Here is a 26,054-nt window from a genome sequence, read left to right as displayed (position 1 = left end):
TCAATCGAACAGTAACTGAATGCATCGATGCTTGTCGCCCTGCTTTATATAGCAAGTCATGGCCACGTGACTTGCAGTCTTGTAGGAGCGATCCATTTTTGAGAATGGGGTGTACCAAATAAACTGTCCGTGTGTGTAATATATGTTTAGTTAATACAATTATTGAATTTGTGACTTAAGATTTCATCACATGAAAAAGTAGTTAGGCTTGTGCACTGTCCCATTTTTACTTCAGACTGGCACTTTGTGGCCTTGATCCAGAGAGTGTGCCAAGCCCATCTTGGAGAAACTTCTGGCGAAGAGAGCTGTCACTGTCGAGGGCTTACAGTGCTGGCCGAAAGCCCCAGACAGGACCAGATGAGGGAGCTCTACATGGGACCTCTGAATGCAAGCTGCACCAGAGGCATGCACCCTATGGGCAGGATGCCTCTGTGTGGGTGTCACTGAGTAGGATGATACACCATTTCATGGGTGCACAATCCATAGGTACGGTTGTAGGGCTACAGTGCAATAAGAATGTCAATACGGATAAAAGGCTGACTGGGGAGGTGATTTCCCACAGTCAAGTCTCGCAATAAGAGCTATGATGCTAATATTTGTATAAACTCTTCAGAATTGTGTTCTGTGGGTGTCACTGAGTAGGCTGATACCCCATATCATGTGTGCACAATTCATAGGTAAGGCTGTTGGGTGCATATAAGTATGCCCCCAATGCAATTTTGAATTCTTAATATATCCACAGTGCGGTGTAGCTTTCTTGGGGGTGAAATTAGATCATTATTGTCTTTTGTTGAATTGATATAACATTCCAACCATATGTAGCATTATCTAGTCCAAATGACGTGATTCCACTATTTGTATTGATTTGCATTAGTTTCATTTCGGAACTTTTATCTTGAAGGCCAACCGTTGATTCCACTATTGTGGCTAATCGCTATTGTGGCTCAATTCACATCAGTAGGACGTTCCAGCCTTCTCACTGGGTACGTACTTTCTCACATCCGGGAAAGAATCTTCTATTTTTCATTCTCTTCATTTTCTGAGAGAGGGTTATTTGTTGTTGTATATGCATTTAGTGCATGTTACAGGGAGAAAATAACACAGGTTGAGATATGTCAAAATAAGGCTGCATTTGGAGAAAGTAAACTAGCACTCGACGTCCTGTTGTGAATTACAGTTGAACCAGACAGAAGCAGGCAGCCGACGTCAGTATCCATTTGAACTGTATCGGACCGAAAATGGCCACGTTAAAACAAGGTGAGTGTTATGCCGATACCCTTCTGTGAGGTAGGCCTACTCTTGTTATTTCATTGTAGGGCGACTGTATGTGCATTAAAAAGTGTGCGCATAAATAAATACACCAGGCACAGACAGAAGAGCCTTGCTTTCTTCCCATGTTCCTGCCTTGAAGGGAGTTTTTGTAGCCAAGTAACTTGCTTCCGCACCAGCATTGCTTGCTCTTTGGAGTTTTAGATTGGGTAGCCTATCTGTAAAGCACTTTATGCCAACTGCTGATGTAAAAAGGGCTTTTATAAAGTACATTTGATGTACTATGTAAAGAACTGAGTACAAACATGAATTTCCACAAAGGTGGTTGACTTCCCAGAAGTGTGTCTAAAGCTATGTGAAGATAAATCAAATCACATTTTATTGGTCACATATACATGTTTAAATTAAGAAAGAAAGAAATATTTAGATGAGCAATGTCAGGAGTCCGGAGTGTGTGTGTGTGTGTGTAATGAGATATATATATATATATATATATACACATACATACATATATGTGTATATATGCGTATATATATGTATGTATATATGTGTATATATATATGTATGTATATATATGTATGTATATATGTATGTGTATATATGCATATGTATGTATATATGCATGTATATATGTATGTATATATGTGTAGATATGTATGTATATATATATGTGTGTATATATGTATATATATATATGTATATATGTATATATGTATATATATATGTATATATGTATATATATATATATATATGTGTATATATGTATATATATATATATGTATATATGTATATATATATATATATGTGTATATATGTATGTATGTATATATATGTATGTATATATGTATGTATGTATATATATGTATGTGTATATATGTATGTATATATGTGTATATATGTATGTATGTATATATGTGTATATATGTATGTATATATATATATGTGTATATATGTATATATATATATGTGTGTATATATGTGTATATATATGTGTATATGTGTATATATATATATGTGTGTGTAATATATATATATATGTATGTGTATATATATATGTATATATATGTATGTGTATATATATATGTATATATATGTATGTGTATATATATATGTATATATATGTATGTGTGTATATATATGTATATATATTTGTGTGTTGAACACCCCTTCAAATGAGTGGATTCGGCTATTTCAGCCACACCCATTGCTGACAGGTGTATAAAATCAAGCACACAGCAATTACAATCTCCATAGACAAACATTGGCAGTAGAATGGCTTTGCTGAAGAGCTCAGTGACTTTCAACTTTGCACCGTCATAGGATGCCACCTTTCCAACAAGTCAGTTTGTCAAATGTCTGCCTTGCTAGAGCTGCCCCGGTCAACTGTAAGTGCTGTTACTGTGAAGTGGAAACTGTTGTGTAAGGCTTGGATGCCACCTGCTGGTATGGTGCTTAACTGTTCGGTTATAGACCGGATACCATTGTTCTATGTGCGGGATATGGAAGTTGATACACTCTGGCGAATGCACTGTTGGCTTCTTCAATAAAACTACATGAAACATGGTGTCAGAAGTGGTCTAAACGAAATAACATATTTCAACCAGGCAGGTGCGACACGAAAGTCAGAAGTAGCGATATACAAAATGCCTTACCTTTGATGATCTTCTTCTGTTGGCACGCCAAAAGGTCCCAGTTACATCACAAATGGTCCTTTTGTTCGATAATGTCCTTTATATCCATAAAAATGCAGTTTAGCTGGTGCGCTTCAGTCAATAATCCACCCAGTTTCCCTCCATCAAAACACATACACAATGAATCCCAAACGTTACTAATAAACTTTTCCAAACAAGTCAAACAACGTTTATAATCCAACCTTAGGTACCCTAATACGTAAATAAACGATACAATTTAAGACGGAGAATAGTTGTCGTCTTTACCGGAGAAAAATACCAAAGAACGCACTCTGATTCACACGCTTGGAAACACTACTGCAAAAATGGGAGCCACCTAGAAAAACTACAATTCCTGGCTCATTTTTCTAAAAACCAGCCTGAAACTCTTTCTAAAGACTGTTGACATTAGTGGCAGCCATAGGAACTGCAATCTGGGAAGATTTAGCATTATAATAAAAGTGACAGCCATTGAAAATAGTGATAGGCTGAATTTTTTTTGTTGTTTGGGGGGGGGGGGGGGTGTCCTCGGGGTTTCACCTGCCATATCAGTTCTGTTATACTCACATTATCACACAGTTTTAGAAACTTTTGTGTTTTCTATCCAAATATACCAATTATATGCATATCCTAGCTTCTGGGCCTCAGTTTACTTTGGCCACGTTTTTCATCCGGATGTGAAAATACTGCCCCCTACCCAAGAGAGTTAACCAAAGAACAGCTGCTGAGCGCATATTATGACGTTTTCAATGTTCCAGTGGAGTCTGTGCCAGGAGATGTCCCAATTTGCACCCCACTCCGGTACTGCTTGCCGTGTGGTAGCAGAGAAAAGTCTGATTAGGGTGGCTGGAGTCTTTGACAATTTTTAGGGCCTTTGACACCACCTGGTATAGAGGCCCTGGATGGCAGGAAGCTTGACTCCAGTGATGTACTGGGTCGTACGCACTACCCTTTGTAGTGCCTTGCAGTTGGAGGCCGAGCAGTTGTCATACCAGGCAGTGATGCAACCCGTCAGTATGCTCTCAATGGTGCAGCTGTAGAACCTTTTGAGGATCTGAGGAGCCTTGCCAAATCTTTTCAGTCTCCTGAGGGGGGGGGGGGGGGATAGGTTTTGTCGTGCCCTCTTCACGACTGTCTTGGTGTGGTTGGACTAGAGGTCGACCGATTATGATTTTTCAACGCCGATACCGATTATTGGAGGACCAAAAAAGAGCAGATACCGATTAAATCGGCCAATTTTCTTTCTTTCTTTCTAATAATGACAATTACAACAATACTGAATGAACACTTATTTTAACTTAATATAATACCTCAATAAAATCAATTTAGCCTCAAATAAATAATGAAACATGTTCAATTTGGTTTAAATAATGCAAAAACAAAGTGTTGGAGAAGAAAGTAAAAGTGCAATATGTGCCATGTAAAAAAGTTCATTGCTCAGAACATGAGAACATATGAAAGCTGGTGGTTCCTTTTAACATGCGTCTTCAATATTCCCAGGTAAGACGTTTTAGGTTGACATCGCAGTGCTAGCTGTGCCACCAGAGATTCTGGGTTCGAGCCCAGGCTCTGTCGCAGCCGGCCGCGATTGGGTGACGCACAATTGGCACAACGTCGTCCGGGTTAGGGAGGGTTTGGCCAGCAGGGATATCCTTGTCTCATCGGGCACTAGTGACTCCTGTAGCGGGCCAGGAGCAGTGCATGCTGACCAGGTCACCAGGTGTACGGTGATTCCTCCAACACATTGGTGCGACTGGCTTCCGGGTTGGATGTGCATTGTGTTAAGAAGCAGTGCAGCTAGGTTGGGTTGTGTTTCAGAGGACACATGGCTCTCGACCTTCACCTCTACCGAGTCCGTACGGGAGTTACAGTGATGAGACAAGACTGTAATTACTACCAATTGGATACCACGGAATTGTGGAGAAAAAAGGGGGTAAAGTAATCATTAAAAAAATACGTTTTAGGTTGTAGTTATTATAGGACTCTCTCTCTATACCATTTGTATTTCATATACCTTTGACTATTGGATGTTCTTATAGGCACTTTAGTATTGCCAGTGTAACAGTATAGCTTCCATCCCTCTCCTCGCCCCTACCTGGGCTCGAACGAGGAACACATCGACAACAGTCACCCTCGAAGCATCGTTACCCATCCCTCCACAAAAACCACGGCCCTTGCAAGGGGAACAACTACTTCAAGGTCTCAGAGCGAGTGGCGTCACCGCACCCTGGTAACTAGCTAGCCATTTCTCATCGGTTACACCAGCCTAATCTTGGGAGTTGATAGGCTTGAAGTCATAAACAGCTCAATGCTTGAAGCACAGCGAAGAGCTGCTGGCAAACGCACAAAAGTGCTGTTTGAATGAATGCTTACGAGCCTGTTGCTGCCTACCACCACTCAGACTGCTCTATCAAATCATAGACTTAATTATAACATAATAACACACACAAATACGAGTCTTACGTCATTAATATGGTCAAATCCGGAAACTATAATTTTGAAAACAAAACGTGGGTAACTGGCTGAAAAGTCCCACCGGCACACTTTTTTGTTTACTACATGATTCCATATGTGTTATTTCATAGTTTTGATGTCTTCACTATTATTCTACGATGTAGAAAATAGTAAAAATAAACAAAAACCCTGGAATAACTAGGTGTCCAAACTTTTGACTAGTACTGTATTTAGTGCAATACATAGGATAGAATGGTATATGTACAGCAATAGTTAAATAGGATAGGCCTTGACTAGAATACATTATATACATATAAAGTGGGTTAAAAGATATGTAAACATTATTAAAATGACCAGTGTTACATGACTGTGTACAGTGCTTTCGGAAAGTATTCAGACCACATGATATTTTCCACAATTTGTTACGTTACATGCTTATTCAAAAATGGATTAACTTGTTTTTTCCCACCTCAATCTACACACAAACTGATATCACATTTACATAAGTATTCAGACCCTTTACTCAGTACTTTGTTGAAGGACCTTTTGCAGCGATTACAGCCTCAAACCTTCTTGGGTATAACACTACTAGCTTGGCACACCTGTATTTGGTGAGTTTCTCCCATTCTTGTCTGCAGATCCTCTCAAGCTCTGTCAGGCTGGATGGGGAGCGTCACTGCACAGCTATTTTCAGGTCTCTCCAGAGATGTTTGATCGGGTTCAAGTCCAGGCTCCGGCTGGGCCACTCAAGGACTTTCAGAGTTCTCATGCATTGTCTTGGCTGTGTGCTTAGGGTCGTTGTCCTGTTGGAAGGTAAACCTTTGCCCCAGTCTGAGGTTCTGAGCGCTCTGGAGCAGGTTTTCCATCAAGGATCTCTCTGTACTTTTCTCTGTTAATCTTTCCCTCGATTCTGACTAGTCTACCAGTCCCTGCCACTGAAAAACATCCCCACAGCATGATGCTGCCAGCACCATGCTTCACTGTAGGGATGGTGCTAGGTTTTCTCCAGATGTGACGTTTGGCATTCAGGCCAAAGAGTTCAATCTTGGGTTCATCAAGACCAGAGAATCTTGTTTCTCATGGTCAGAGTCCTTTAGGTGCCTTTTGGCAGACTCCAGGCGGGCTGTCATGTGCCTTTTACTGAGGAGTGGCTTCCGTCTGGCCATTCTACCATAAAGGCCTGATTGATGGAGTGCTGCAAAGATGGTTGTCCTTCTGGAAGGTACTTGGTCACCTCCCTGACCAAGGCCCTTCTCCCCTGATTTCTCAGTTTGGCTGTGTGGCCAGCTCTAAGAAGTGTCTTGGTGTTTCCAAACTTCTTCTATTTAAGAATAATGGAGGCCACTGTATTCTTGGGGACTTTCAATGCTGCAGAAACGTTTAGGTACACTTCCCCCCCAGATCTGTGTCTCGATACAATCCTATCACAGATGTGGGACCTTTTATATAGACTGGTGTGTGCCTTTCCAAATAATGTCAAATCATTTGAATTTACTACAGGTGGACTCCAAGTTGTAGAAACTGGGCTGTACCTGAGCTCAATTTCGAGTCTCACAGCAAAGGGTCTGAATACATATGTAAATAAGGTATTTCTGTTAATTTTGTATAAATTTACTAACATTTTAAAACCTGTTTTTGCTTTGTCATTACGGGGTATCGTGTGGAGATTGATTAGAATAAGGCTGTAACGTAACAAAATGTGGAAAAAGTCAAGGGGTCTGAATACTTTCCAAACGCACTGTATATAGGGCAACAGCCTCTAAGGTGCAAGGTTGAGTAACCGGGTGGTAGCTAGCTAGTGACAGTAACTAAAGTTCAGGGCAGGGCGCTGTACTGGGTGAAGGCCGGCTAGTGTTGACTATGTAAAAGTCTGATGGCTTTGAGATAAAGTTGTTTTATCAGCTTAAGATGGCAGTCCCCCCCCCCATTTCAGCTTTGATGCACCTGTACTGACCACCCCGCTACCATCCAGAAAGCGAGAACAGGCCATGGCTTGGGTGGCTGAGGTCCTTGATGAAAATAAAGCTAATCAAATGATAATGTACTTAAAGTATCTGGATGGTCGATTTTTTTGGTTTATTCATTATTCATGGATGGGTTCATTACTAAAATCGCTCTCTTACTTGATAGATACATGCATATTCTGGTTATTTAATTAATTAACTTGTTTATTTATTATGTGACCTGTCTTCAGATACTCTGATGGAATGCTTGAGTTGCAGCCATCTTAAGGTGAGAGGACAAAATGTTGATATTATGAAGAATCTTACTTATTCTACACAAGGCTCATAACTGTTGTTACAATAATTTTCAAATATTTTTGAAAGATTAATCTGAAGGTTTTACCATATTTGGTTGGCTCAATCCTAAACAGACCGCAGAAATTTGGATTGCGCTTGAGCCGTTAGTGTCTACAGAAAATGAGATTTCAATCTACAGGTAAACACCTTGGACTTAATTTTGCCTCTACCTCAATAATTAGCACCTGTCACAAACAAATCCTGATCAACAGAGGATTTAGTAATTCGGTTGATTTAATATTTTGGTTACCTAATTTACATTCCCTTCTTCCAGACTTGAATCTATCGCAGGACGCTATGAGTGCACAATATCAGGGCTGCGCTGGGTATGTGAGAGCAAAGTCACACTTCTGTACCACTTCAGCTCTTGGGATCCTCACAGGGCATTGCTACAAAGCATGGGGTACAGGCAAGCAGGCCCCCTACTGGACATCAAAATCATTGAAGGAAAACTGAAAGAAGTGCATCTGCCACATTTTGCCTGTTTTGGTGCACGTATGGATATCAGCTATACTGAACAAGACATTGTTTTATTTACCTGGGAATTCTCAATACATATTAAAATAAATGTTTTAATCAAACTGATAATGTTCTGGTTTCTGTCCATTTTAGGGGTTGGAGATTGTTATGATCCCTCTATAAAGCAGAAAGTGAGAGTTCTTCATGTAGAAGGCAGTGGTGTGTCCATAGAACAAGTGGATAAGGTCACCCGCTTCCACGTCAAGATTCTCCATCCATCTTTCTCTCTGAGAGGTGTTATCCTGCAGGCATTAGGGTGTTCCGTGCACTGTGACTTGCAGATCTACCGAGCCAGGACAGCACACCTCACGCTACATGCTTATCTGATGCCATGTGATCCTGCACTAACACAGGTTATAAAGGCTAACTCTGTTCCTCTTCCTCATTGTTACTTCCATATACGGTATTTATTCAACCAGGATGGTCCCCAGCAACAATTTCCATTGACTTAAAAAAAAAATCTAAATACTCCAGATCAGACAAATGTAAAACAATCAGACACCCTGATCAAAGCGTTAGCCAAGACGTGTTGGTGTATTTTAATGACTTAGCCCACACATTTTAAAGGTTTATCAACTTTCAAACCCACACATGTGCCTGGACTTGGATTTTTTTATGACACTTAGCACCCATGTTATAGTTTTTTTCTTGTCAAACTATGTTGAGAACAAATGGTAATTGGAAGTATACACTGCAATAGACAGTGATGGATATGTTTGCTTGTTCTACAGGCAGTGGAGAAACAGGAGAAGTGTCATGGATCCACAAGAATCCTAAAACCAAGACCAGAGAAGTCCCAATGGTTGACTAGTGATTTCTACCTCACAACATCCTGTCCTTCTGATGTTAACCCTCGTGTACGGTTTGAACTTGTATAGAACATTAATGAAATCCAAAACATTGCACATTCCCAGAAAACCCCCCCAAGAATGACTAATTTCAAGAAACTATGTTCCATGTCTGTTAGTCTAACACTATCTATCTATTGTCTCAGAGATTGGAGCTCGCATATGTTGACCCACCAAACTTCTTTGAGGTGTTTATAAGAGACGCAGATTTAGACTTCAGTCTGAACCTAAGCTGTAAAAGTCGTAAACAAACCATATGGAACCACGAAATACGAGCAGGTCAGAAAAGATCCATTGGCTTAGTAACCATAAATGTCAAATATAGTTTAAAGCCGGGATTCCTCAGGCGAGTTGCATGCTGCACGACAGACAATTCGCCTTTTAAAAGGCATATTCCTTTACATTCACGGTAAACACTGCTGATATCAGCTCAATCGTAAACTATATTAAAAAGTCAACTGTAATGCACTTGCCAATACTGCGCCTTTGATTGAATCCCGTCCTAGAAATGTGTTTAAGGGTCATAAGTAAAGGCAAACTAATTGTATCAGTTTCCTTTTATAGCTGAATACAGGGGTTCCATCTTGACCTCAGACCAGCACTTTGTGGACCTCCACCAGACAGCCCTGATTGACAGAGTGAGCCAAGTCGGTCCCATCTTGGACAGACTCCTGAAGAGTGGAGTCATCACTGCTGATGGCTACAGTGACGTGATAGCTGAAAGAAATAACCAGAAGAAGATGAGGGCGCTCTTTGATGGGCCCTTAAAAGGGTGTGGCCCCGAATGCAAAGATCGGTTCTTAGAGATCCTGACAGAGCTGGAGCCATACCTAATCAATCACCTGAAGCTGGAATGATGAGCTAGGTTGGTGAAAGGGGGGCATTTGAAGTTTATTTTTTGGGGAAAGAGCATGAATGATGTCAGTTACACTGTTTTATTTCTTTATAAAAGGTGCATAGTAGAATTATTTTATATCATTCCTTTTATTTCTACATGTACAGTTGGAAGTCGGAAGTTTACATAAACAAGTTTTAATGACTCCAACATAAGTCTTTCAACCACTCTACAAATTTCTTGCCAAAACTATAGGACATATACTTTGTGAATGACACAGGTAATTTGTCCAACAATTGTTTACAGACAGATTATTTCACTTATAATTCACTGTATCACAATTCCAGTGGGTCAGAAGTTGACATACACTAAATTGACTGTGCCTTTAAACAGCTTGGAAAGTTCCCGAAAATGATGTCATAGCTTTAGAAGCTCCTGATAGGCTAATTGATATCATTAGAGTCAATTGGAGGTGTACCCATGAATGTATTTCAAGGCCTACCTTCAAACTCAGTGCCTCTTTGCTTGAAATCATTGGAAAATCAAAAGAAATCAGCCTTGGGATAAATTGGTTCATCCTTGGGATAAATTTCCAAGCGCCTGAAGGTACCACGTTCATCTGTACAAAAAATAGTACGCAAGTATAAACACCATGGGACCACGCAGCCGTCATACTGCTCAGGAAGGAGATGCGTTCTGTCTCCTAGAGATGAACGTACTTTGGTGCGAAAAGTACAAATCAATCCCAGAACAACAGCAAAGGACCTTGTGAAGATGCTGGAGGAAACGGGTACAAAAGTATCTAATATCCACAGTAAAACGAGTCCTATATCGACATAACCTGAAAGGCCGCTCAGCAAGGAAGAGGCCACTGCTCCAAAACCGCCATAAAAAAGCCAGACTACGGTTTGCAACTGCACATGGGGACAAAGATTGTACTTTTTGGAGAAATGTCCTCTGGTCTGATGAAACAAAAATAGAACTGTTTTGCCATAATGACCATCCTTGTGTTTGGAGGAAAAAGGGGGAGACTTGCAAGCCGAAGAACACCATCCCAACCGTGAAGCACGGGGTGGCAGCATCATGTTGTGGGGCTGCTTTTCTGCAGGAGGGACAGGTGCACTTCACAAAATAGATGGCATCATGAGGAATGAAAATTTGGTGGAAATATTGAAGCAACATCTCAAAACATCAGTCAGGAAGTTAAAGCTTGGTCTCAAATGGGTCTTCCAAATGGACAATGACCCCAAGCATACTTCCAAAGTTGTGGCAAAATGTCTTAAGGACAACAAAGTCAAGCTATTAGAGTGGCCATCACAACACCATGACTTCAATCCTATTGAAAATTTGTGGGCAGAACTGAAAAAGTGTGTGCAAGCAAGGAGGCCTACAAACCTGACTCAGTTACACCAGCTCTGTCAGGAGGAATGGACCAAAATTCACCCAACTAATTGTGGGAAGCTACCCGAAACGTTTGACCCAAGTTAAACAATTAAAAAGGCTATGCTACCAAATACTAATTGAGTATGTAAACTTTTGACCCACTGGGAATGTGATGAAATAAATCAAAGCTGAAATAAATCTACTATTATTCTGACATTTCACATTCTTAAAATAAAGTGGTGATCCTAACTGACCTAAGACAGGGAATTTTTACTCTGATTAAATGTCAGGAATTGTATTTGGCTAAAGTGAATGTAAACTTCTAACTTCAACTGTAGAGGGGGGGGGGGGGTCCTCCATCAAATGTTTTGGGCTTCTAAAGCTCATTTCCTGCATTTCTACTGTTATTGTAGATACAGTCCAGTTATATTTAAACACTTCTAATAATAATCATGAATAATGATGTGTGAGAAAGTCAAAACGCACAAATATCATACCCTCGCAAAAATGCGAACCTCCCCTGTTGTTGTAATGGTGAGGTTAGCCTCGTCTTGGGGGTATGATATGTGTGTGTCGTAACTTTCTCACTCATTATTATCCGTAATCATAGTATCATCCACATTAATCTAGAAGTGTTTAGAAACATTATATTCTTATTTACAATAAAGGTGACTTAAATGACACAATACATTATTTACCATTAATTTGTACTGGGCACAAAATTATCTGAGAAACAACTAAAACAGACAGCAATTGCATCCAACAAATTTGTAGATTCACCAGCTTGATGTACTCATTGTGTGCTATGAATGTGGGACCAAATACTTAACTTGTGAATTTGTCCCAATACCTTTGCTCCCCTAAAATGGGAGACTATGTACAAAAAAATGCTGTAATTTCTAAAAAATTCTCCCAATATGGATGAAAATATCCTAAAATTAAAGCTGACAGTCTGCACTTTAAGTTCATAGTAATTGTTTGATTTAAACTCGCATACAGAGAGTACTTAAGTACTTTTCACAGACCGTCATGGGGCTGCAGAAAGGTTGCTAGATCAAATCCCCGAGCTGACAAGGTAAAAATCTGTCATTCTGCCCCTGAACAAGGCAGTTAAACCCACTGTTCCTAGGCGGTCATTGTAAATAAGAATTTGTTATTATTAACTGACTTACCTAGTTAAATAATGGTTACATTTAAAAAAAAAAAAACTAATAATTAATACTATGGAATTGTTTCTAGTCACCACCAGATGGCAGTATATCGCCACAATCTCATGAAATAAATACTATTAAAATCGAATTTTATTGGTCACAAACATTTCGCAGATGTTATTGCGGGTGTAGTGAAGTGCTTATTCATCACTACCTTAAAAAGGTTCTACTCAATACATTGTTTCACTAATTTACATGAGTGTTAAGTCAGTACTGACGATTTTGTAATTTGAGTAGTGATGAGCACAGTGGCGACCGCACAATTTTGGGGGGAATAGTGACATTTGCGCGATCGGTTTTCTATCACTCATTTACACATCACGTCAAAGATATGTCACCGTGTGGGACTGGATCAATTAACCTTGTCAGAGTGGGCGCCCTGATTCTATTTTATGAGCTGGGCAGGTCTCCCACTCAAAAGTACGAGATGGGGAGGGGGTAGGTTGACCTCAGGTCTCCCCACTGGAAGCCCGATGGAGGAGAGGGAATCTATCAAACAGCGCACATCTAACTGTACAGTACTAATGCAATTAGTAAAATTAGTCACACTACCAAATAAACCACAATTCATTCATAATAGTGTGAATATATAGTTTCAGACATATTGTTGCATTTTTTTCTGGTTTGTGCAAAATCATTAAAAATAATATTAAACCAGTCTGCACACCACCAAGGTGAATTGGTTTAGTCTTGACTCTTGGTTGACATTGTTGGGGGATGGGTAATGTATCGATGCTCGAGTGCCAAACCAACACACATGTTTTTGTATGTTTCAAATGTTATGATTATTTTTGTGTTCCAAATTTCTGAATAAAAATTAGTTAGTGCAGAATGGTGCTTTTTTTGTTGTTGGTGGGGGAGCTGAAGGGGGGGGGGGGGGTTCGCCCAGGAGCCATACAAGCTAGAACCGCCATTGGTTGAGCAGAGTTTTGGAACATGTCTTCTGGTGAATAGACATTTCCTATTTACATTACAACACAATTTCGTAATGGCTTGTTTTTATTTGAGGCATTCGGGAATCTACTACTTAACAGCTATGAAAAAGCATCTTGCATTTGACTGGCAGCTTTAGTGTCGCCGGGCGGGAGAGCTGTGAGGAAAACGACCACCAGAAAGGCAGGAGCACGGCTACCGCTTGATAAAGCGGAATATAGCAGGCATCCTGTGAATGAGTCGATTAGCAAAAAAAAAGCTAATGGTCGAGGGACAGCTATTGGGGAACTGTGGGGGGGGATCTTGGAGGGTTCGGGCTTCACAAGATTGTGATCATGAAAAAGGAAACTGACATATTTTACATCACTATCATGCACACGCACCCTCACACATAAGGATGGCTCTGTTGCGGAAAGATTATGTTTGAGAATGTCTTGATGCTGCTGTATTGTTTGTCCTTCATCTAATACTTTACCCATTCCTTGTTTTTTGTAATAAATAATTATAAAATAACATATATTTTTTTAAAGCCCTGGAGGTTGTTACTGAGAAAAAGTCTCAATGTAGAACTGGCACCAGCGCAGGGTGCAGCATTGTATTACTAATGCCCTAGACAATAGAAAGTACTGCGCCGCCTTGTTCATAGATTTGTCTAAAGCTTTTGACACTGTAGACCATGCAATACTTTCAGGTAAGCTGTCGTTAATAGGACTGGGATCAGATGCTGTTAATAGGACTGGGATAAGGTTTACATCCCTGTTAGTAAGCATTTATCCTTTGCCAAGATAACCCATCCACCTGACAGCTGTGGCATACCAAGAAGCTGATTAAACAGCATGATCATTACACAGGTGCACCTTGTGCTGGGGACAACAAAAGGAAACAAAAATGTGCAGTTTTGTCATACAACACAATGCAACAGATGTCTCAAGTTGAGGGAGCGTGCAATTGGCATGCTGACTGCAGGAATGTCCACCAGAGCTTTTGGCAGATAATGAATTGAATGTTAATTTCTCTACCATAAGCCTTCTCCAACATCATTTTAGGGAATTTGGAATTCCAATGTCCAAATGGCCCCATATCCACAGACCATGTGTAACCTCGCCAGCCCAGGACCTCCACATCCGGCTTTTTCACCTGCGGGATTGTCACCATTGGTGGTCTGAAAGAAGCCAATGAAATGTAATAACAACACAATGCATTTATTTATCTTTATAACATTCATGCAGAATTGATTGGCTGGATAGAACGACAACTAATTTGCTCAAAATCACCCGTATGAAAATCCCTGAAAAATATACTATTTTGTCAAATGATATTTACAAACATTCACTGTCAACTTTTGTAACAATGTGAAGAAAAAAACAGATCCCATGCAAGACACAAAAGCCATGATGTACCACTATGTTATTTGCAGAACTTATTTGCAAATAGATAGCCATACAAAATATGTCTAAAATAGCACACATTATCGATTGCTACAGTCATTAGAAGTAGACCTGCAAATGTTTCTCCGAACTGCAAGTCATGAAACATGGGTCGTATTCATTAGTATGCACCATTTCAAAACTTTTTGCAACGGGAAAGGAGAACAAGGGCTTCTTATTGGACAAGTCCTGGTCCATCCTTCCCAGTTTTCTTCTTTGGTGCCTAATGAATAGGACCGTGGGTGTGCAAATGATTACAAACATATACTGCATTATATTGTGCATTATTAAACAGATTGATAAACATTATCTCAACTTATTTGACAAATTGCGAACAGCTTTTGAAGAACACACCCACGCTTTACACATATACCCATCTGTCAAGTCTCCTTTGTTTTCTTTCTACAATCCATCTTCTGTATAAATTCAAACATGTCAGAATTCAGTCAAGACATGCACTCACGTGTCTAGTTACACAAAGACCTAAATGCTAGCCTGGTCCCAGATCTGTTTTTGCCATCTTGCAAACCCCTATGGTTATAAATATTGGACTCAAGGATACCTAGATGTACTAAATTAGTTGTGAACTATTGTGGTTTGAAATTCATATCTGCAGGTAAGTGCAATACCTTTTAATTATTTATATAATATGAATTATCCAGTGCACTGAAATAATAAACACTGTATAACAATACACCATGCGTTCAACCAGAGAATACAAAATAAAATGTAGCTTTCACTGTATTCAGACCCCTTGACTTTTTCCACATTTTGTTACATTACAGCCTTATTATAAAATGTATGAAATTATATATTTTTAATACAATTGTATTAAACAAAAAATAGGACTACTTTATTTACATAAGTATTCAGACCCTTTGCTATTAGACTTGCAATTGAGCTCAGGTCCATCCTGTTTCCATTGATCATCCTTGAGATGTTTCTACGACTTGATTGGAGTCCACCTAAATTCAATTGATTGGACATGATTTGGAAAGCCACACACCTGTCAATATAAGGTGCCACAGTTGACAGTGCATGTCAGCAAAAACCAAACCATGAGGTCGAAGGAATTGGAACACAGTGGCCTTCATCATTCTTAAATGGAAGACGTTTGTAACCACCAAGACTCTTCCAAGAGCTGGCCGCCCGGCCAAACTGAGCAATCGGGGGAGAAGGGTCTTGGTCAGGGAGGTGACCAAGAACCCGATGGTCACTCTGACAGAGTTCGAGCGTTCCTCTGTGGAGATCGAAGAACCTTCCAGAAGGACAACCATCTCTGCACCACTCCACCAATCAGGCCTTTATGGTAGAGTGGCCAGACGGAAGCCACTCCTCAGTAATACGCACATGACAGTCCGCTTGGAGTTTGCCAAAAGACAACAAAAGACTCTCAGACCCTGAGGGTCATGGTGGTGGCGGCATCATGCTGTGGGGATGTTTTTCCATCGGCAGGGACTGGAAGATTAGTCAGGATCGAAGGAAAGATGAACGGAGCAAAGTATAGAGAGATCCCTGATGAAAACCTGCTCCAGAGCGCTCAGGACCTCAGACTGGGGCGAAGGTTAACCTTCCAACAGGACAACGACCCTAAGCACACAGCCAAGACAACGCAGGAGTGGCTTCGGGACAAGTCTCAATGTCCTTATAGTGGCCCAGCCAGAGCTCGGACCTGAACCCGATCAAACATCTAGAGAGACACGCTCCCCATCCAACATGACAGAGCTTGAAAGGCCTTGCAGAGACAATTGGGAAAAACTCCCCAAATACAGGTGTGCCAAGCTTGTAACGTAATACCCAAGCAGACTCGAGGCTGTAATCGCTGCCATAGGTGCTTCAACAAAGTACCAAGTTAAGGGTCTGAATACGTAAGTAAATGTGATTTCATTTTTTTTTATACATTTGCTAAAATGTCTAGAAACTTGTTTTTGCTTTATAATTATGGGGTAGTTTGTGTAAATTGATTTTGGGGAGAAAAAAAAAACAATTTAATACATTACAGCCTTATTCTAAAATGTAACAAAAATATGGAAAAAGTTGAGGGGTCTCTGAATCCTTACCCGAATGCACTATATACTAGACCAGGTCCTGTATTCATAAACCGTCTCAGAGTAGGATTTCAGATCTAGGAACAGGTTCCCCCTGTCAATATTAACTTATTCATTATGATCTAAAAAGGCAAAACTTCTACACTGAGGTGTTTTATGACTATGGCCCCAGATCTGGGTCTAAAAACCATTTTAAATTATTTCAAATACTGTACTTGATTGAGTTTGCCTAGTTTAATGAAAGCAATGGAGTATATCTAAAACTGCAAACCCCACCCATCTGGCACACCAGTCAGGTTAGGAACAAGTGCTTTGGTCAAAAAATAAAACAGTTTGAGGTTAGAATTAGAAACCCAGTGTTTAGCTATAACAGTATAATCTTGAACTACAAAAATATAGTCTTCATCCCAAATGGCACCCTACTGCCTAAATCAGGGCTATTCAACTGGTGGCCTGCGGGCCAAAATGACAAGCACTATGGTTTCTAGCACCTATGTGACATTTGGATTCTTCTTTCTTTATAGGAGTTTGGCTCTAGCATTTGAACGGTTTAAGGGAACAAATACTTTTTGACCCCATTTCTGAAAGCTAAGCACACGTACATGCCTTCTGTTTCCCTCTCTGATGCCCACGAGGACTTGCTAGAGGAAGTGTGACAAAAACAACACACCAAATGACTGAGGGAAATAAATTCAAAGCATACTTCCTTCAGACTGGAATTTGCCATTACCGGACTTGACATATGTGTGTTATTTTTTGAGATACTTCATTTTCAGAATTTAAAATGACCTAATTGCTTTTAAGAAGCTTTAAGTGGTGAGCGAACATTGCGCCTCTTCAATTATTGCATTTTTGGGTTGCACCTCTAACCACATTGGTTGAGCGACATCCACTTCTTTCCTAATTCATTTTAGCAACAATTTAAGAAAAGTACTTTACTGGTGTGTGCTTTTGTTTTTTAAACAGTTCTTCCTTAAACTAAACGCATGTGGAAAATGTCTGCCCCCCCCCCTGCAATTAACCTTTTTTACATCTGTAAGAATATAGTTGAATAGCCCTGGCCTAAATAGTGTACAACATTTGACCAAAGCCTGGTCAAAAGTAGTGCACTATATATGAAATATGGTTCCATGCACCCATAAACATCTCCCCTTCGAAACATTGATGTAGAATGTATAATATTTGAAAGGTTTCCCAAAATGGTTGGGAAAATCCTAAATTCAAAGTAAAATTTTTACATGGTCAAATATTGATGTCAGTGGGAGGCTATGAGAGACAGTTTGACTTAAATGGAAGAATTGGATTTGACAATTCACCCCATAGTCATTTCATCAGTTCGAATAAATCTCCTCTTCATCTTCCTCACCGTAGAGTTCGTCTGCTGACTCGTGGTCGTGTATACCCTCCTCTTCCTCGCTCATCTCCTCCTCTTGTTCATCTCCATCACTGCCATCCTCCTCGTCGTCATCTTCATCCTCCTCTCCTCCGGTGTCCGGCTCTTCCCTGACTGAAGGACCTGGTAGAAGACAAAACCTTTAAAACTAGAATCTGCATTTGGTGAAGCAGAGCCACTGTTCACCCTCACTGCCTTTTGTGTATATTTTGTTGATGAAACGGAAGAGCAGCGTCCGGCAGCATTGTTAATTAAATTTCGCAATACATATTCTGCTGTTCAATCGCAACATTTGTTGTTGTTTCAAGTAACTTCTTTGTTGTAATATCCCAAACGGATTTGGTAGTTTCACCAAATACAGATTCTAGCTTTAAGAGAACAATACTTTGTCGATTTGTTGTCACTGGGAAACAAATGTGTGAGTATGTGTGTGAGTGTGTTGCACAGTATACTGGTATCACAGTACCAAAATGTCATGATACCAACATTTTTAAATAGCTTAGTAGTTTCATATGATAACACCAACTTTTTCAGCCCTACTAATCTAAAGCACCCGCTGGCGCCCGTTATAAAATGTTTATAAAGTCCGCTGTTTAGTTACATTTTTGACGGGCGGGGATGGAGACCATGATCAGTCTTCTGTTGTTACATTTGTACATTGGAGCAGCACACAAAGCAATGCAAAGTTGATACATTGTATATAATTTCATCCCTGGTATAACCAAGAGCACAGGCCAGTCTGAGTACAGGCTTTGCAAGTTCGCTGTCAAGGAAACACAGCAAAGGAAAGTGCTTGCTCTAGCTCAAACAACAAAAAATAGCCTTTTTCTTCTTCCAGCACGATTTTTATATTATTTCACAAACCATGTCAAGGCCATTTTACACTAATCCCAGAGGGCTAATTATTGATTTGATAACAAACAATGTTGTTCAGTCATGTTACCTAGCTAACTAAAAACATATTTGGGGAATCTATTTGATTTTTGAAATTCAATGCAGTCTGGTATTAGAACGGTAGCCCCTACCTGCAAAAGCAGGGTGTCTGCGGAAAGCTGTGTATCTTGGCTATTGATCGGTGCCTTCAAATCTTTCGTGTGACTTACTACCATATAGGGGGCAAATTAATTTATAAGGGCAGGCCCAGCTGATGACATTTCAAGATGGCTGATATCTACATTCCGGGTAGATTAGTGAAGCATAAACTAAATAAACACAGAATACGTTGATACACACCGAAAGCCGGGACTCCACAGATCATGGGGATATGTTATTTGTCTGCCTGTGACCTACCGTTTTTGATCACCAGCCCCGAGAGTCAAAATGTATATATTTTACACAACGTTTTCCCCAAACAGCTTACAAGTTAAGCTTAAATGTTGTCTGTGTTTGAGCTACAACTACATAGGGGGTATCTAGCCTATTGCCAATGTTATCTGATGTATGACTTAATAGCAACATTGAATGTCACCGAGTGACTATATCAAAAATATGATGTTGCCTGCTTACGCGCTGTAGGCATCCATTACAAGGGATTGGCTACAATTGCACCTTGACAGTCCATTAACCAATGATATGCAGTTTACCTGGGTGGGACAAAGCAAGACCTAGAACCTTTTATGCGTAATGCGAACTATTGCTACCTGGTTTAGAGACGAGACGCACTGAGCACGTTACATTACATTGTAAACAGATCTCATCGCTTTAGCATAAAAGATGGCTTCTCAAGGAGAAAAAAAAGGGGAAACTAAGAATATCGAACAGGAACCTAAAAAAGGCAGCATCTATGAATAAGTATACCGACATAGAAGCTTTGAATAGAACGGGAGCGATTTGGACATCGAGGATTTCGACTCGGCCGACGAAGATTGATTTCTAGAAGGATTGGATCCACTTTTAGATCTGTAAGTAAATGATTTATGACTTTATATAAACTCAGCAGAAAAAGAAACATCCTCTCAACTGCATTAATTTAATGCAAACTTAACATGTGTAAATATTTGCATGAACATAACAAGATTCAACAACTGAGACAAACTGAACAAGTTCAACAGACATGTGACTAACAGAAATGGAATGTGTCGCTGAACAAGGGGGGGGGGGGTTCAAAATCAAAAGTAACAGTCAGTATCTGGTGTGGCCACCAGCTGCATTAAGTACTGAAAGACATCTACTCCTCATGGACTGCACCAGATTTGCCTGTTCTTGCCGTGAGATGTTACACCACTCTTCCACCAAGGCACCTGCAACTTCCCAAACATTTCTGGTGGGAATGGCCCTAGCCCTCACCCTCCGATCCAACCGGTCCCAGACGTGCTCAATGGGATTGAGATCCGGGCTCTTCGCTGGCCATGGCAGAACACTGACATTCCTGTCTTGCAGGAAATCACACATAGAATGAGCAGTATGGATGGTGGCATTGTCATGCTGAAGGGTCATGTCAGGATGAACCTGCAGGAAGTGTACCACATGAGGGAGGAGGATGTCTTCCCTGTAATGCACAACGTTGAGATTGCATGCAATGACAACAAGCTCAGTCCAATGATGCTGTGACACACCGCCCCAGACCACGACGGACCCAAATTGATCTCGCTCCAGAGTACAGGTCTCGGTGTAACGTTCATTCCTTCGACGATAAACGTGAATCCGACCATCACCCCTGGTGATACAAAACCGCGACTCATCAATGAAGAGCACTTTTTGCCAGTCCTGTCTGGTCCAGCGATGGTGGGTTTGTGCCCATAGGCGACGTTGTTGCCGGGGATGTCTGGTGAGGACCTGCCTTACAACAGGCCTACAAGCCCTCAGTCCAGCCTCTCTCAGCCTATTGTGGATAGTCTGAGCACTGATGGAGGGATTGTGCATTCCCGGTGTAACTCAGGCAATTGTTGTTGCCATCCTGTACTTGTCCCACAGGTGTGATGTTTGGATGTACCGATCCTGTGCAGGTGTTGTTACACGTGGTCTGCCACTGGGAGGACGATCAGCTGTCCGTCCTGTCTCGCTATCTTAGGCGTCTCACAGTACGGACATTGCAATTTATTGCCCTGGCCACATCTGCAGTCCTTATGCCTCCTTGCAGCATGCCTAAGGCACGTTCACACAAATGAGCAGGGACGTTAGGTGGGGGAGGGAGAGAAGCTGGTGCGAGCTCTGTTTGCCGTCGCCAGAGAACTGCAACCCTCGATCATCTTCATAGGTAACGTTTGACTTAGTTAGAAGAATACATAACTGAAATAAACTGGTCAAGAAAGCACGTAATGATAATGATGTTTCATTACCTGGAATCTAATCATAAGCACAGATATTGGCAAGACTTTGCTATTTAATAACTGATGGAAACGGAGAGTGCGACTATGCATAGAATACTGGGGCGGCAGGGTAGCCTAGTGGTTAGGTGGTGAGCAGGCCAGAGGTGGGCACTGCGTTCATCCACCTCTGGCCTGCTCGCCTCCCTACCACTGAGGAAGTACAGTTCCCGCTCAGCCCAGTCAAAACTGTTCGCTGCTCTGGCCCCCCAATGGTGGAACAAACTCCCTCACGACGCCAGGACAGCGGAGTCAATCACCACCTTCCGGAGACACCTGAAACCCCACCCTCTTTAAGGAATACCTAGGATAGGATAAAATAATCCCTCTCACCCCCCTTAATAGATTTAGATGCACTATTGTAAAGTGGCTGTTCCACTGGATGTCATAAGGTGAATGCACCAATTTGTAAGTCGCTCTGGATAAGAGCGTCTGCTAAATGACTTATATGTATGTATATGGACCCTGGGCATCTTTCTTTTGGTGTTTTCCAAGAGTCAGTAGAAAGGCCTCTTTAGTGTCCTAAGTTATCATAACTGTGACCTTAATTGCCTACCGTCTGTAAGCTGTTAGTGTCTTAACGACCGTTCCACACGTGCATGTTCATTAATTGTTTGTGGCTCATTGAACAAGAATGGGGAAACAGTGTTTAAACCCTTTACAATGAAGATCTGTGAAGTTATTTGGATTTTACGAATTATCTTTGAAAGACAGGGTCCTGAAAAAGGGACATTTCTTTTTTTGCTGAGTTTAGTACATTTACTATATGTATTTCGTTTTTTTATAAGTTGCTTTTTGTACTTTAGTTTATATAGGCCTATGTAACAAGTAATTTCAAAGTTATATAATTCCAAAATAGTTATTGTCTGTGTTTAATATTTGCTGTTTTAAGTTACATCCTTGTAACTTTGGAGAGTCCACTAAACGCTAAAATCAAACTTTGTCACATGTGCCGAATACAACATGTGTAGACCTTACCGTGAAATGCTTACAAACAAGCCCTTAACTCTTTCCTGAACTGCACTGTTGGTTAAAAAAAAATATTTACCAATAAAACTACAGTAAAAAAATGTATCAATAAAATAACAATAACGAGGCAATATACAGGGGGTACTGTATATTAGGTTAGTCGGGGTTAGCCTATACTATTAGGTTAGTCGAGGTACTTTTTACATTTGTAGGTAGGGGTGAAGTGACTATGCACTGATAATAAGCAACGAATAGCAGCAGTGTAAAAAACAAATGGGGGGGGGGGTGTCAATGTAAATAATCCGGTGACCATTTGATTAATTGTTCAGCAGTGTTATGGCTTGGGGGTAGAAGCTGTTAAGGAGTTCTTTGGTCCTAGACTTGGCGCTCCGGTACTGCAAGCCGTGCGGGAGTAGAGAAAACAGTCTGTAACTTGGGTGACTGGAGACTGACAATTTTAAGTGGCTTTCCTCTAACACCGCCTAGTATAAAGGTCCTGGATGGCAGGAAGCTTGGCCCCAGTGATGTACTAGGCCGTAGAGCCTGACGGTCAGATGTTGAGCTGTTACCATACCAGGCAGTGATGCAACTGGTCAGGATGCTCTTGATGGTGCAGCTGTAGAAACTTTTGAGGATCTGGGGACCCATGCCAAATCTTTTCAGTCTCCTGATGGGAAAAAGGTTTTGTCGTACCCTCTTCACGACTGTCTTGGTATGTTTGGACCATGATAGTTTGTTGGTGTTGTGGACACCGAGGAAGTGGAAACTCTCAAACCGCTCCACTACCGCCACGCCGATTTTAATGAGGGCCTGTTCGGCCCGCCTTTTCCTGTAGTCCACGATCAGCTCCTTTGTCTTGCTCACATTGAGGGAGAAGTTGTTGTCTCTGATCTCTTCCCTAAATGCTGTCTCATCGTTGTCTGTAATCAGGCCTACCACTGTTGTGTCGTCAGCAAACTTAATGATGGTGTTGGAGTTGTGTTTGTCCACGCAGTCGTGGGTGAACAGGGAGTACAGGAGGGACTAGGCACAAACCCGAGGGGCCCCAATGTTGAGGATCAGCGTAGCAGACGTGTTGTTGCCTACCCTTACCACCTGGGGCGGCCCATCAGGAAGTCCAGGATCTAGTTGCAGAGGGAGGTGTTTAGTCCCAGGGTCCTTAGTGATGAGCTTTGTGGGCACTATGGTGTTGAGCGCAGAGCTGTAGTCAATGAACAGAAATCTCACGTAGGAGTTCCTTTGGTCCAGGTGGGAAAGGGCAGTATGGAGTGAGATTGCGTCATCTGTGGATCTGTTGGGGGTGGTATGCAAATTGGAGTGGGTCTAGGGTATGTGGGAGAATGCTGTTGATGTGAGCCATGACCAGCCTTTCAAAGCACTTCATAGCTACCGATGGGAGTGCTACAGGGCGGTAATCATTTAGGCAGGTTACCTTCGCTTCCGTGGGCACAGGGACTATGGTGGTCTGCTTGAAACATGTAGGTTTTACAGACTCGGTCAGGGAGAGGTTGAAAATGTCAATGAAGACACTTGCCAGTTGGTCCGGGCATACTTTGAGTACACGTCCTGGTAATCCGTCTGGCCCCGCAGCTTTGTGAATGCTGACCTGTTTAAGGACTTGCTCACATCGGCTACCGAGAGCGTTATCACAAAGTCATCCAGAACAACCGGTGCACTCATATGCATGCTTCAGTGTTGCTTGCCTCGAAGCGAGCATAAAAGGCATTTTGCTTGTCTGATAGGCCCGCGTCATTGGGAAGCTCATGGCTGGGGTTTCCCTTTGTAGTCCGTAATAGTTTTCAAGCCCTGCGACATCCGACGAGTGTCAGAGCCGATGTAGTAGGATTCAATCTTAATCCTGTATTGATGCTTTGCTTGTTTGATGGTTTGTCTGAGGGCACAGCGGGATTGCTTCTAAGCATCCGGATTAGTGTCCCGCTCCTTGAAAACTGCAGCTCTAGCCTTTAGCTCGATGCGGATGTTTGCCTGTAATCCATGGCTTCTGGTTGGGATATGTACGTACGGTCACTGTGGGGATTTTGTCGATGCACTTATTGATGAAGCCAATGACTGAGGTGGTATACTCCTCAATGCCATTTGATGAATCCCGGAACATATTCCAGTCTGAACAGTCCCGTAGCGTAGCATCCGCGTCATCTGACCACTTCCGTATTGAGCGAGTCACTGATACTTCCTGCTTTAGTTTTTGCTTGTAAGCAGGAATCAGGAGGATAAAATTATGGTCAGATTTGCCAAATGGAGGGCAGAGGAAAGCTTTGCATGCATCTCTGTGTGTAGAGTAAAGGTGGTCTAGAGTTTTTTTTAATATCCTCTGTTTACATGTGAAACGCAGGTAGAAATGAGTTTCTCTGCATTAAAGTCCCCCGCCACTAGGAGCACCGCTTTTGGATGAGCATTTTCTTATTTGCTTCTGACCTTATACAGATGGTCGAGTGCACTCTTCGTGCCAGCATCGGTTTCTGCTGGTAAATAGACAGCTACAAATAATATAGATGAAAACTCTCGTGGTAGATAGTGTGGTCTACAGCTTATCATAAATACCTTGAGACTTCTTCAATATTAGACATCATGCACCAGCTGTTATTGACAAATAGACACACATCCCGCCCCTCGTCTTACCAGAGGTAGCTTCTCTGTCCTGCTGGTGCATGGAAAATCCTGCCAGCTCTATATTATACATGTCAGCGTTCAGCCATGACTCGGTGAAACATAAGATATTACAGTTAATGTCCCATTGGTAGTATAATCTTGATCGTTGGTCATCCATTTTATTTTCCTATGACTGCACGTTGGCCAATAAAACAGATGGCAGTGGGAGTTTACTCACTCGCCTACGAATTCTCAGAAGGCAGCCCAACCTCTGCCCCCTTTTTCTCAGTCTTTTCTTCATGCAAATGACGGGGATTTGTGCCCATTCCCGAAGAAGCAGTATATCCTTCCCGTTGGACTCGTTAAAGAAAAAGGGGGTGTATGTTTGTGGTTCTCACCTCTGCCTCCAAAGTGTTACTGTTTGCATTGTGTGTGTGCTTCACACCTATGCAAGTCACTGTACAGATAAAGTTTAGGCTTGGTGTTTTTACTTGATAGTAATGTCGTTTTGTAAATTTAGTCAACTGTAATTCTGTGTGTCTTACAACAATATATATATGGATATATGGATGCAGAGGATTTGGATGATGACGTTTGAGAGCCACCCCTCCCCAGCAAGCTCTTTGTGCTAGCCGATTCAGCCTCTGCCTACACGTGGAACTTTTTCATCTATGAAGGCAAGGCGATCACACCCACTAGAAAGGGCCTTAGTTATGACTGTTATGCAGCTGATGGACTTCTTATTTGGCAGTGGGTAACAAGCTCTTTGTGCACAATTTTATACTAGACATCTTGAAAAAGCAAGTAGGGGCTTGTAGCATTCGTGGGGAAACCGATTCTAAGGTAAACGATATGACAAACGAAGCGGAGAGGGGGTCCA

The 26,054-nt window shown here is 41.4% G+C and overlaps 2 protein-coding genes across 6 annotated transcripts in view; one reads left to right on the top strand and one right to left on the bottom strand.

Moving 5' to 3' along the window:
• The first annotated feature begins 942 nt into the window (after window positions 1-942).
• On the top strand, window positions 943-13,321 carry LOC115133354 (NACHT, LRR and PYD domains-containing protein 1 homolog). 3 transcript variants are annotated; one of them, XM_029666498.2, is made up of 8 exons: window positions 943-983; window positions 1,178-1,257; window positions 7,588-7,625; window positions 7,768-7,832; window positions 7,968-8,565; window positions 8,944-9,069; window positions 9,207-9,339; window positions 9,625-13,321. In XM_029666498.2, exons 2-8 carry the CDS (start codon window positions 1,239-1,241, stop codon window positions 9,915-9,917), a joined length of 1,272 nt encoding a protein of 423 aa, XP_029522358.2. In that variant the 5' UTR covers window positions 943-983; window positions 1,178-1,238; the 3' UTR covers window positions 9,918-13,321. The 3 variants fall into 3 exon arrangements, with proteins under 3 accessions (XP_029522358.2, XP_029522359.2, XP_029522357.2); XM_029666499.2 differs by lacking the exon at window positions 943-983 and having other exon boundaries at window positions 992-1,257; window positions 7,968-8,188; window positions 8,306-8,565; XM_029666497.2 differs by lacking the exon at window positions 943-983 and having other exon boundaries at window positions 992-1,257.
• Window positions 13,322-14,603: 1,282 nt separating this feature from the next.
• LOC115133353 (E3 ubiquitin/ISG15 ligase TRIM25-like) overlaps window positions 14,604-26,054 on the bottom strand; it is a 31,551-nt gene continuing 20,100 nt past the window's right edge. For all 3 annotated transcript variants that reach the window (XM_029666495.2, XM_029666493.2, XM_029666494.2), the window contains exon 9: window positions 14,604-18,413. In XM_029666495.2, the coding sequence (XP_029522355.2) occupies window positions 18,229-18,413 (185 nt within the window). In that variant the 3' untranslated portion in view covers window positions 14,604-18,228. The remainder of the gene's footprint in view (window positions 18,414-26,054) is intronic.

Source organism: Oncorhynchus nerka, linkage group LG8, assembly GCF_034236695.1.
Source record: "Oncorhynchus nerka isolate Pitt River linkage group LG8, Oner_Uvic_2.0, whole genome shotgun sequence".
Taxonomy (NCBI): domain Eukaryota; kingdom Metazoa; phylum Chordata; class Actinopteri; order Salmoniformes; family Salmonidae; genus Oncorhynchus; species Oncorhynchus nerka.
Note: the sequence above shows the minus strand (reverse complement) of the source record. Positions and strands in the feature narration are given on the sequence as shown.

Bases quoted from the DNA above. Each gene is read 5' to 3' on its own strand.
- LOC115133354 (XM_029666498.2), top strand. The intron at 8,566-8,943 runs GTTATAAAGGCT...CTTGTTCTACAG, and splicing joins GTGATCCTGCACTAACACAG to GCAGTGGAGAAACAGGAGAA. The intron at 9,070-9,206 runs GTACGGTTTGAA...CTATTGTCTCAG, and splicing joins CTTCTGATGTTAACCCTCGT to AGATTGGAGCTCGCATATGT.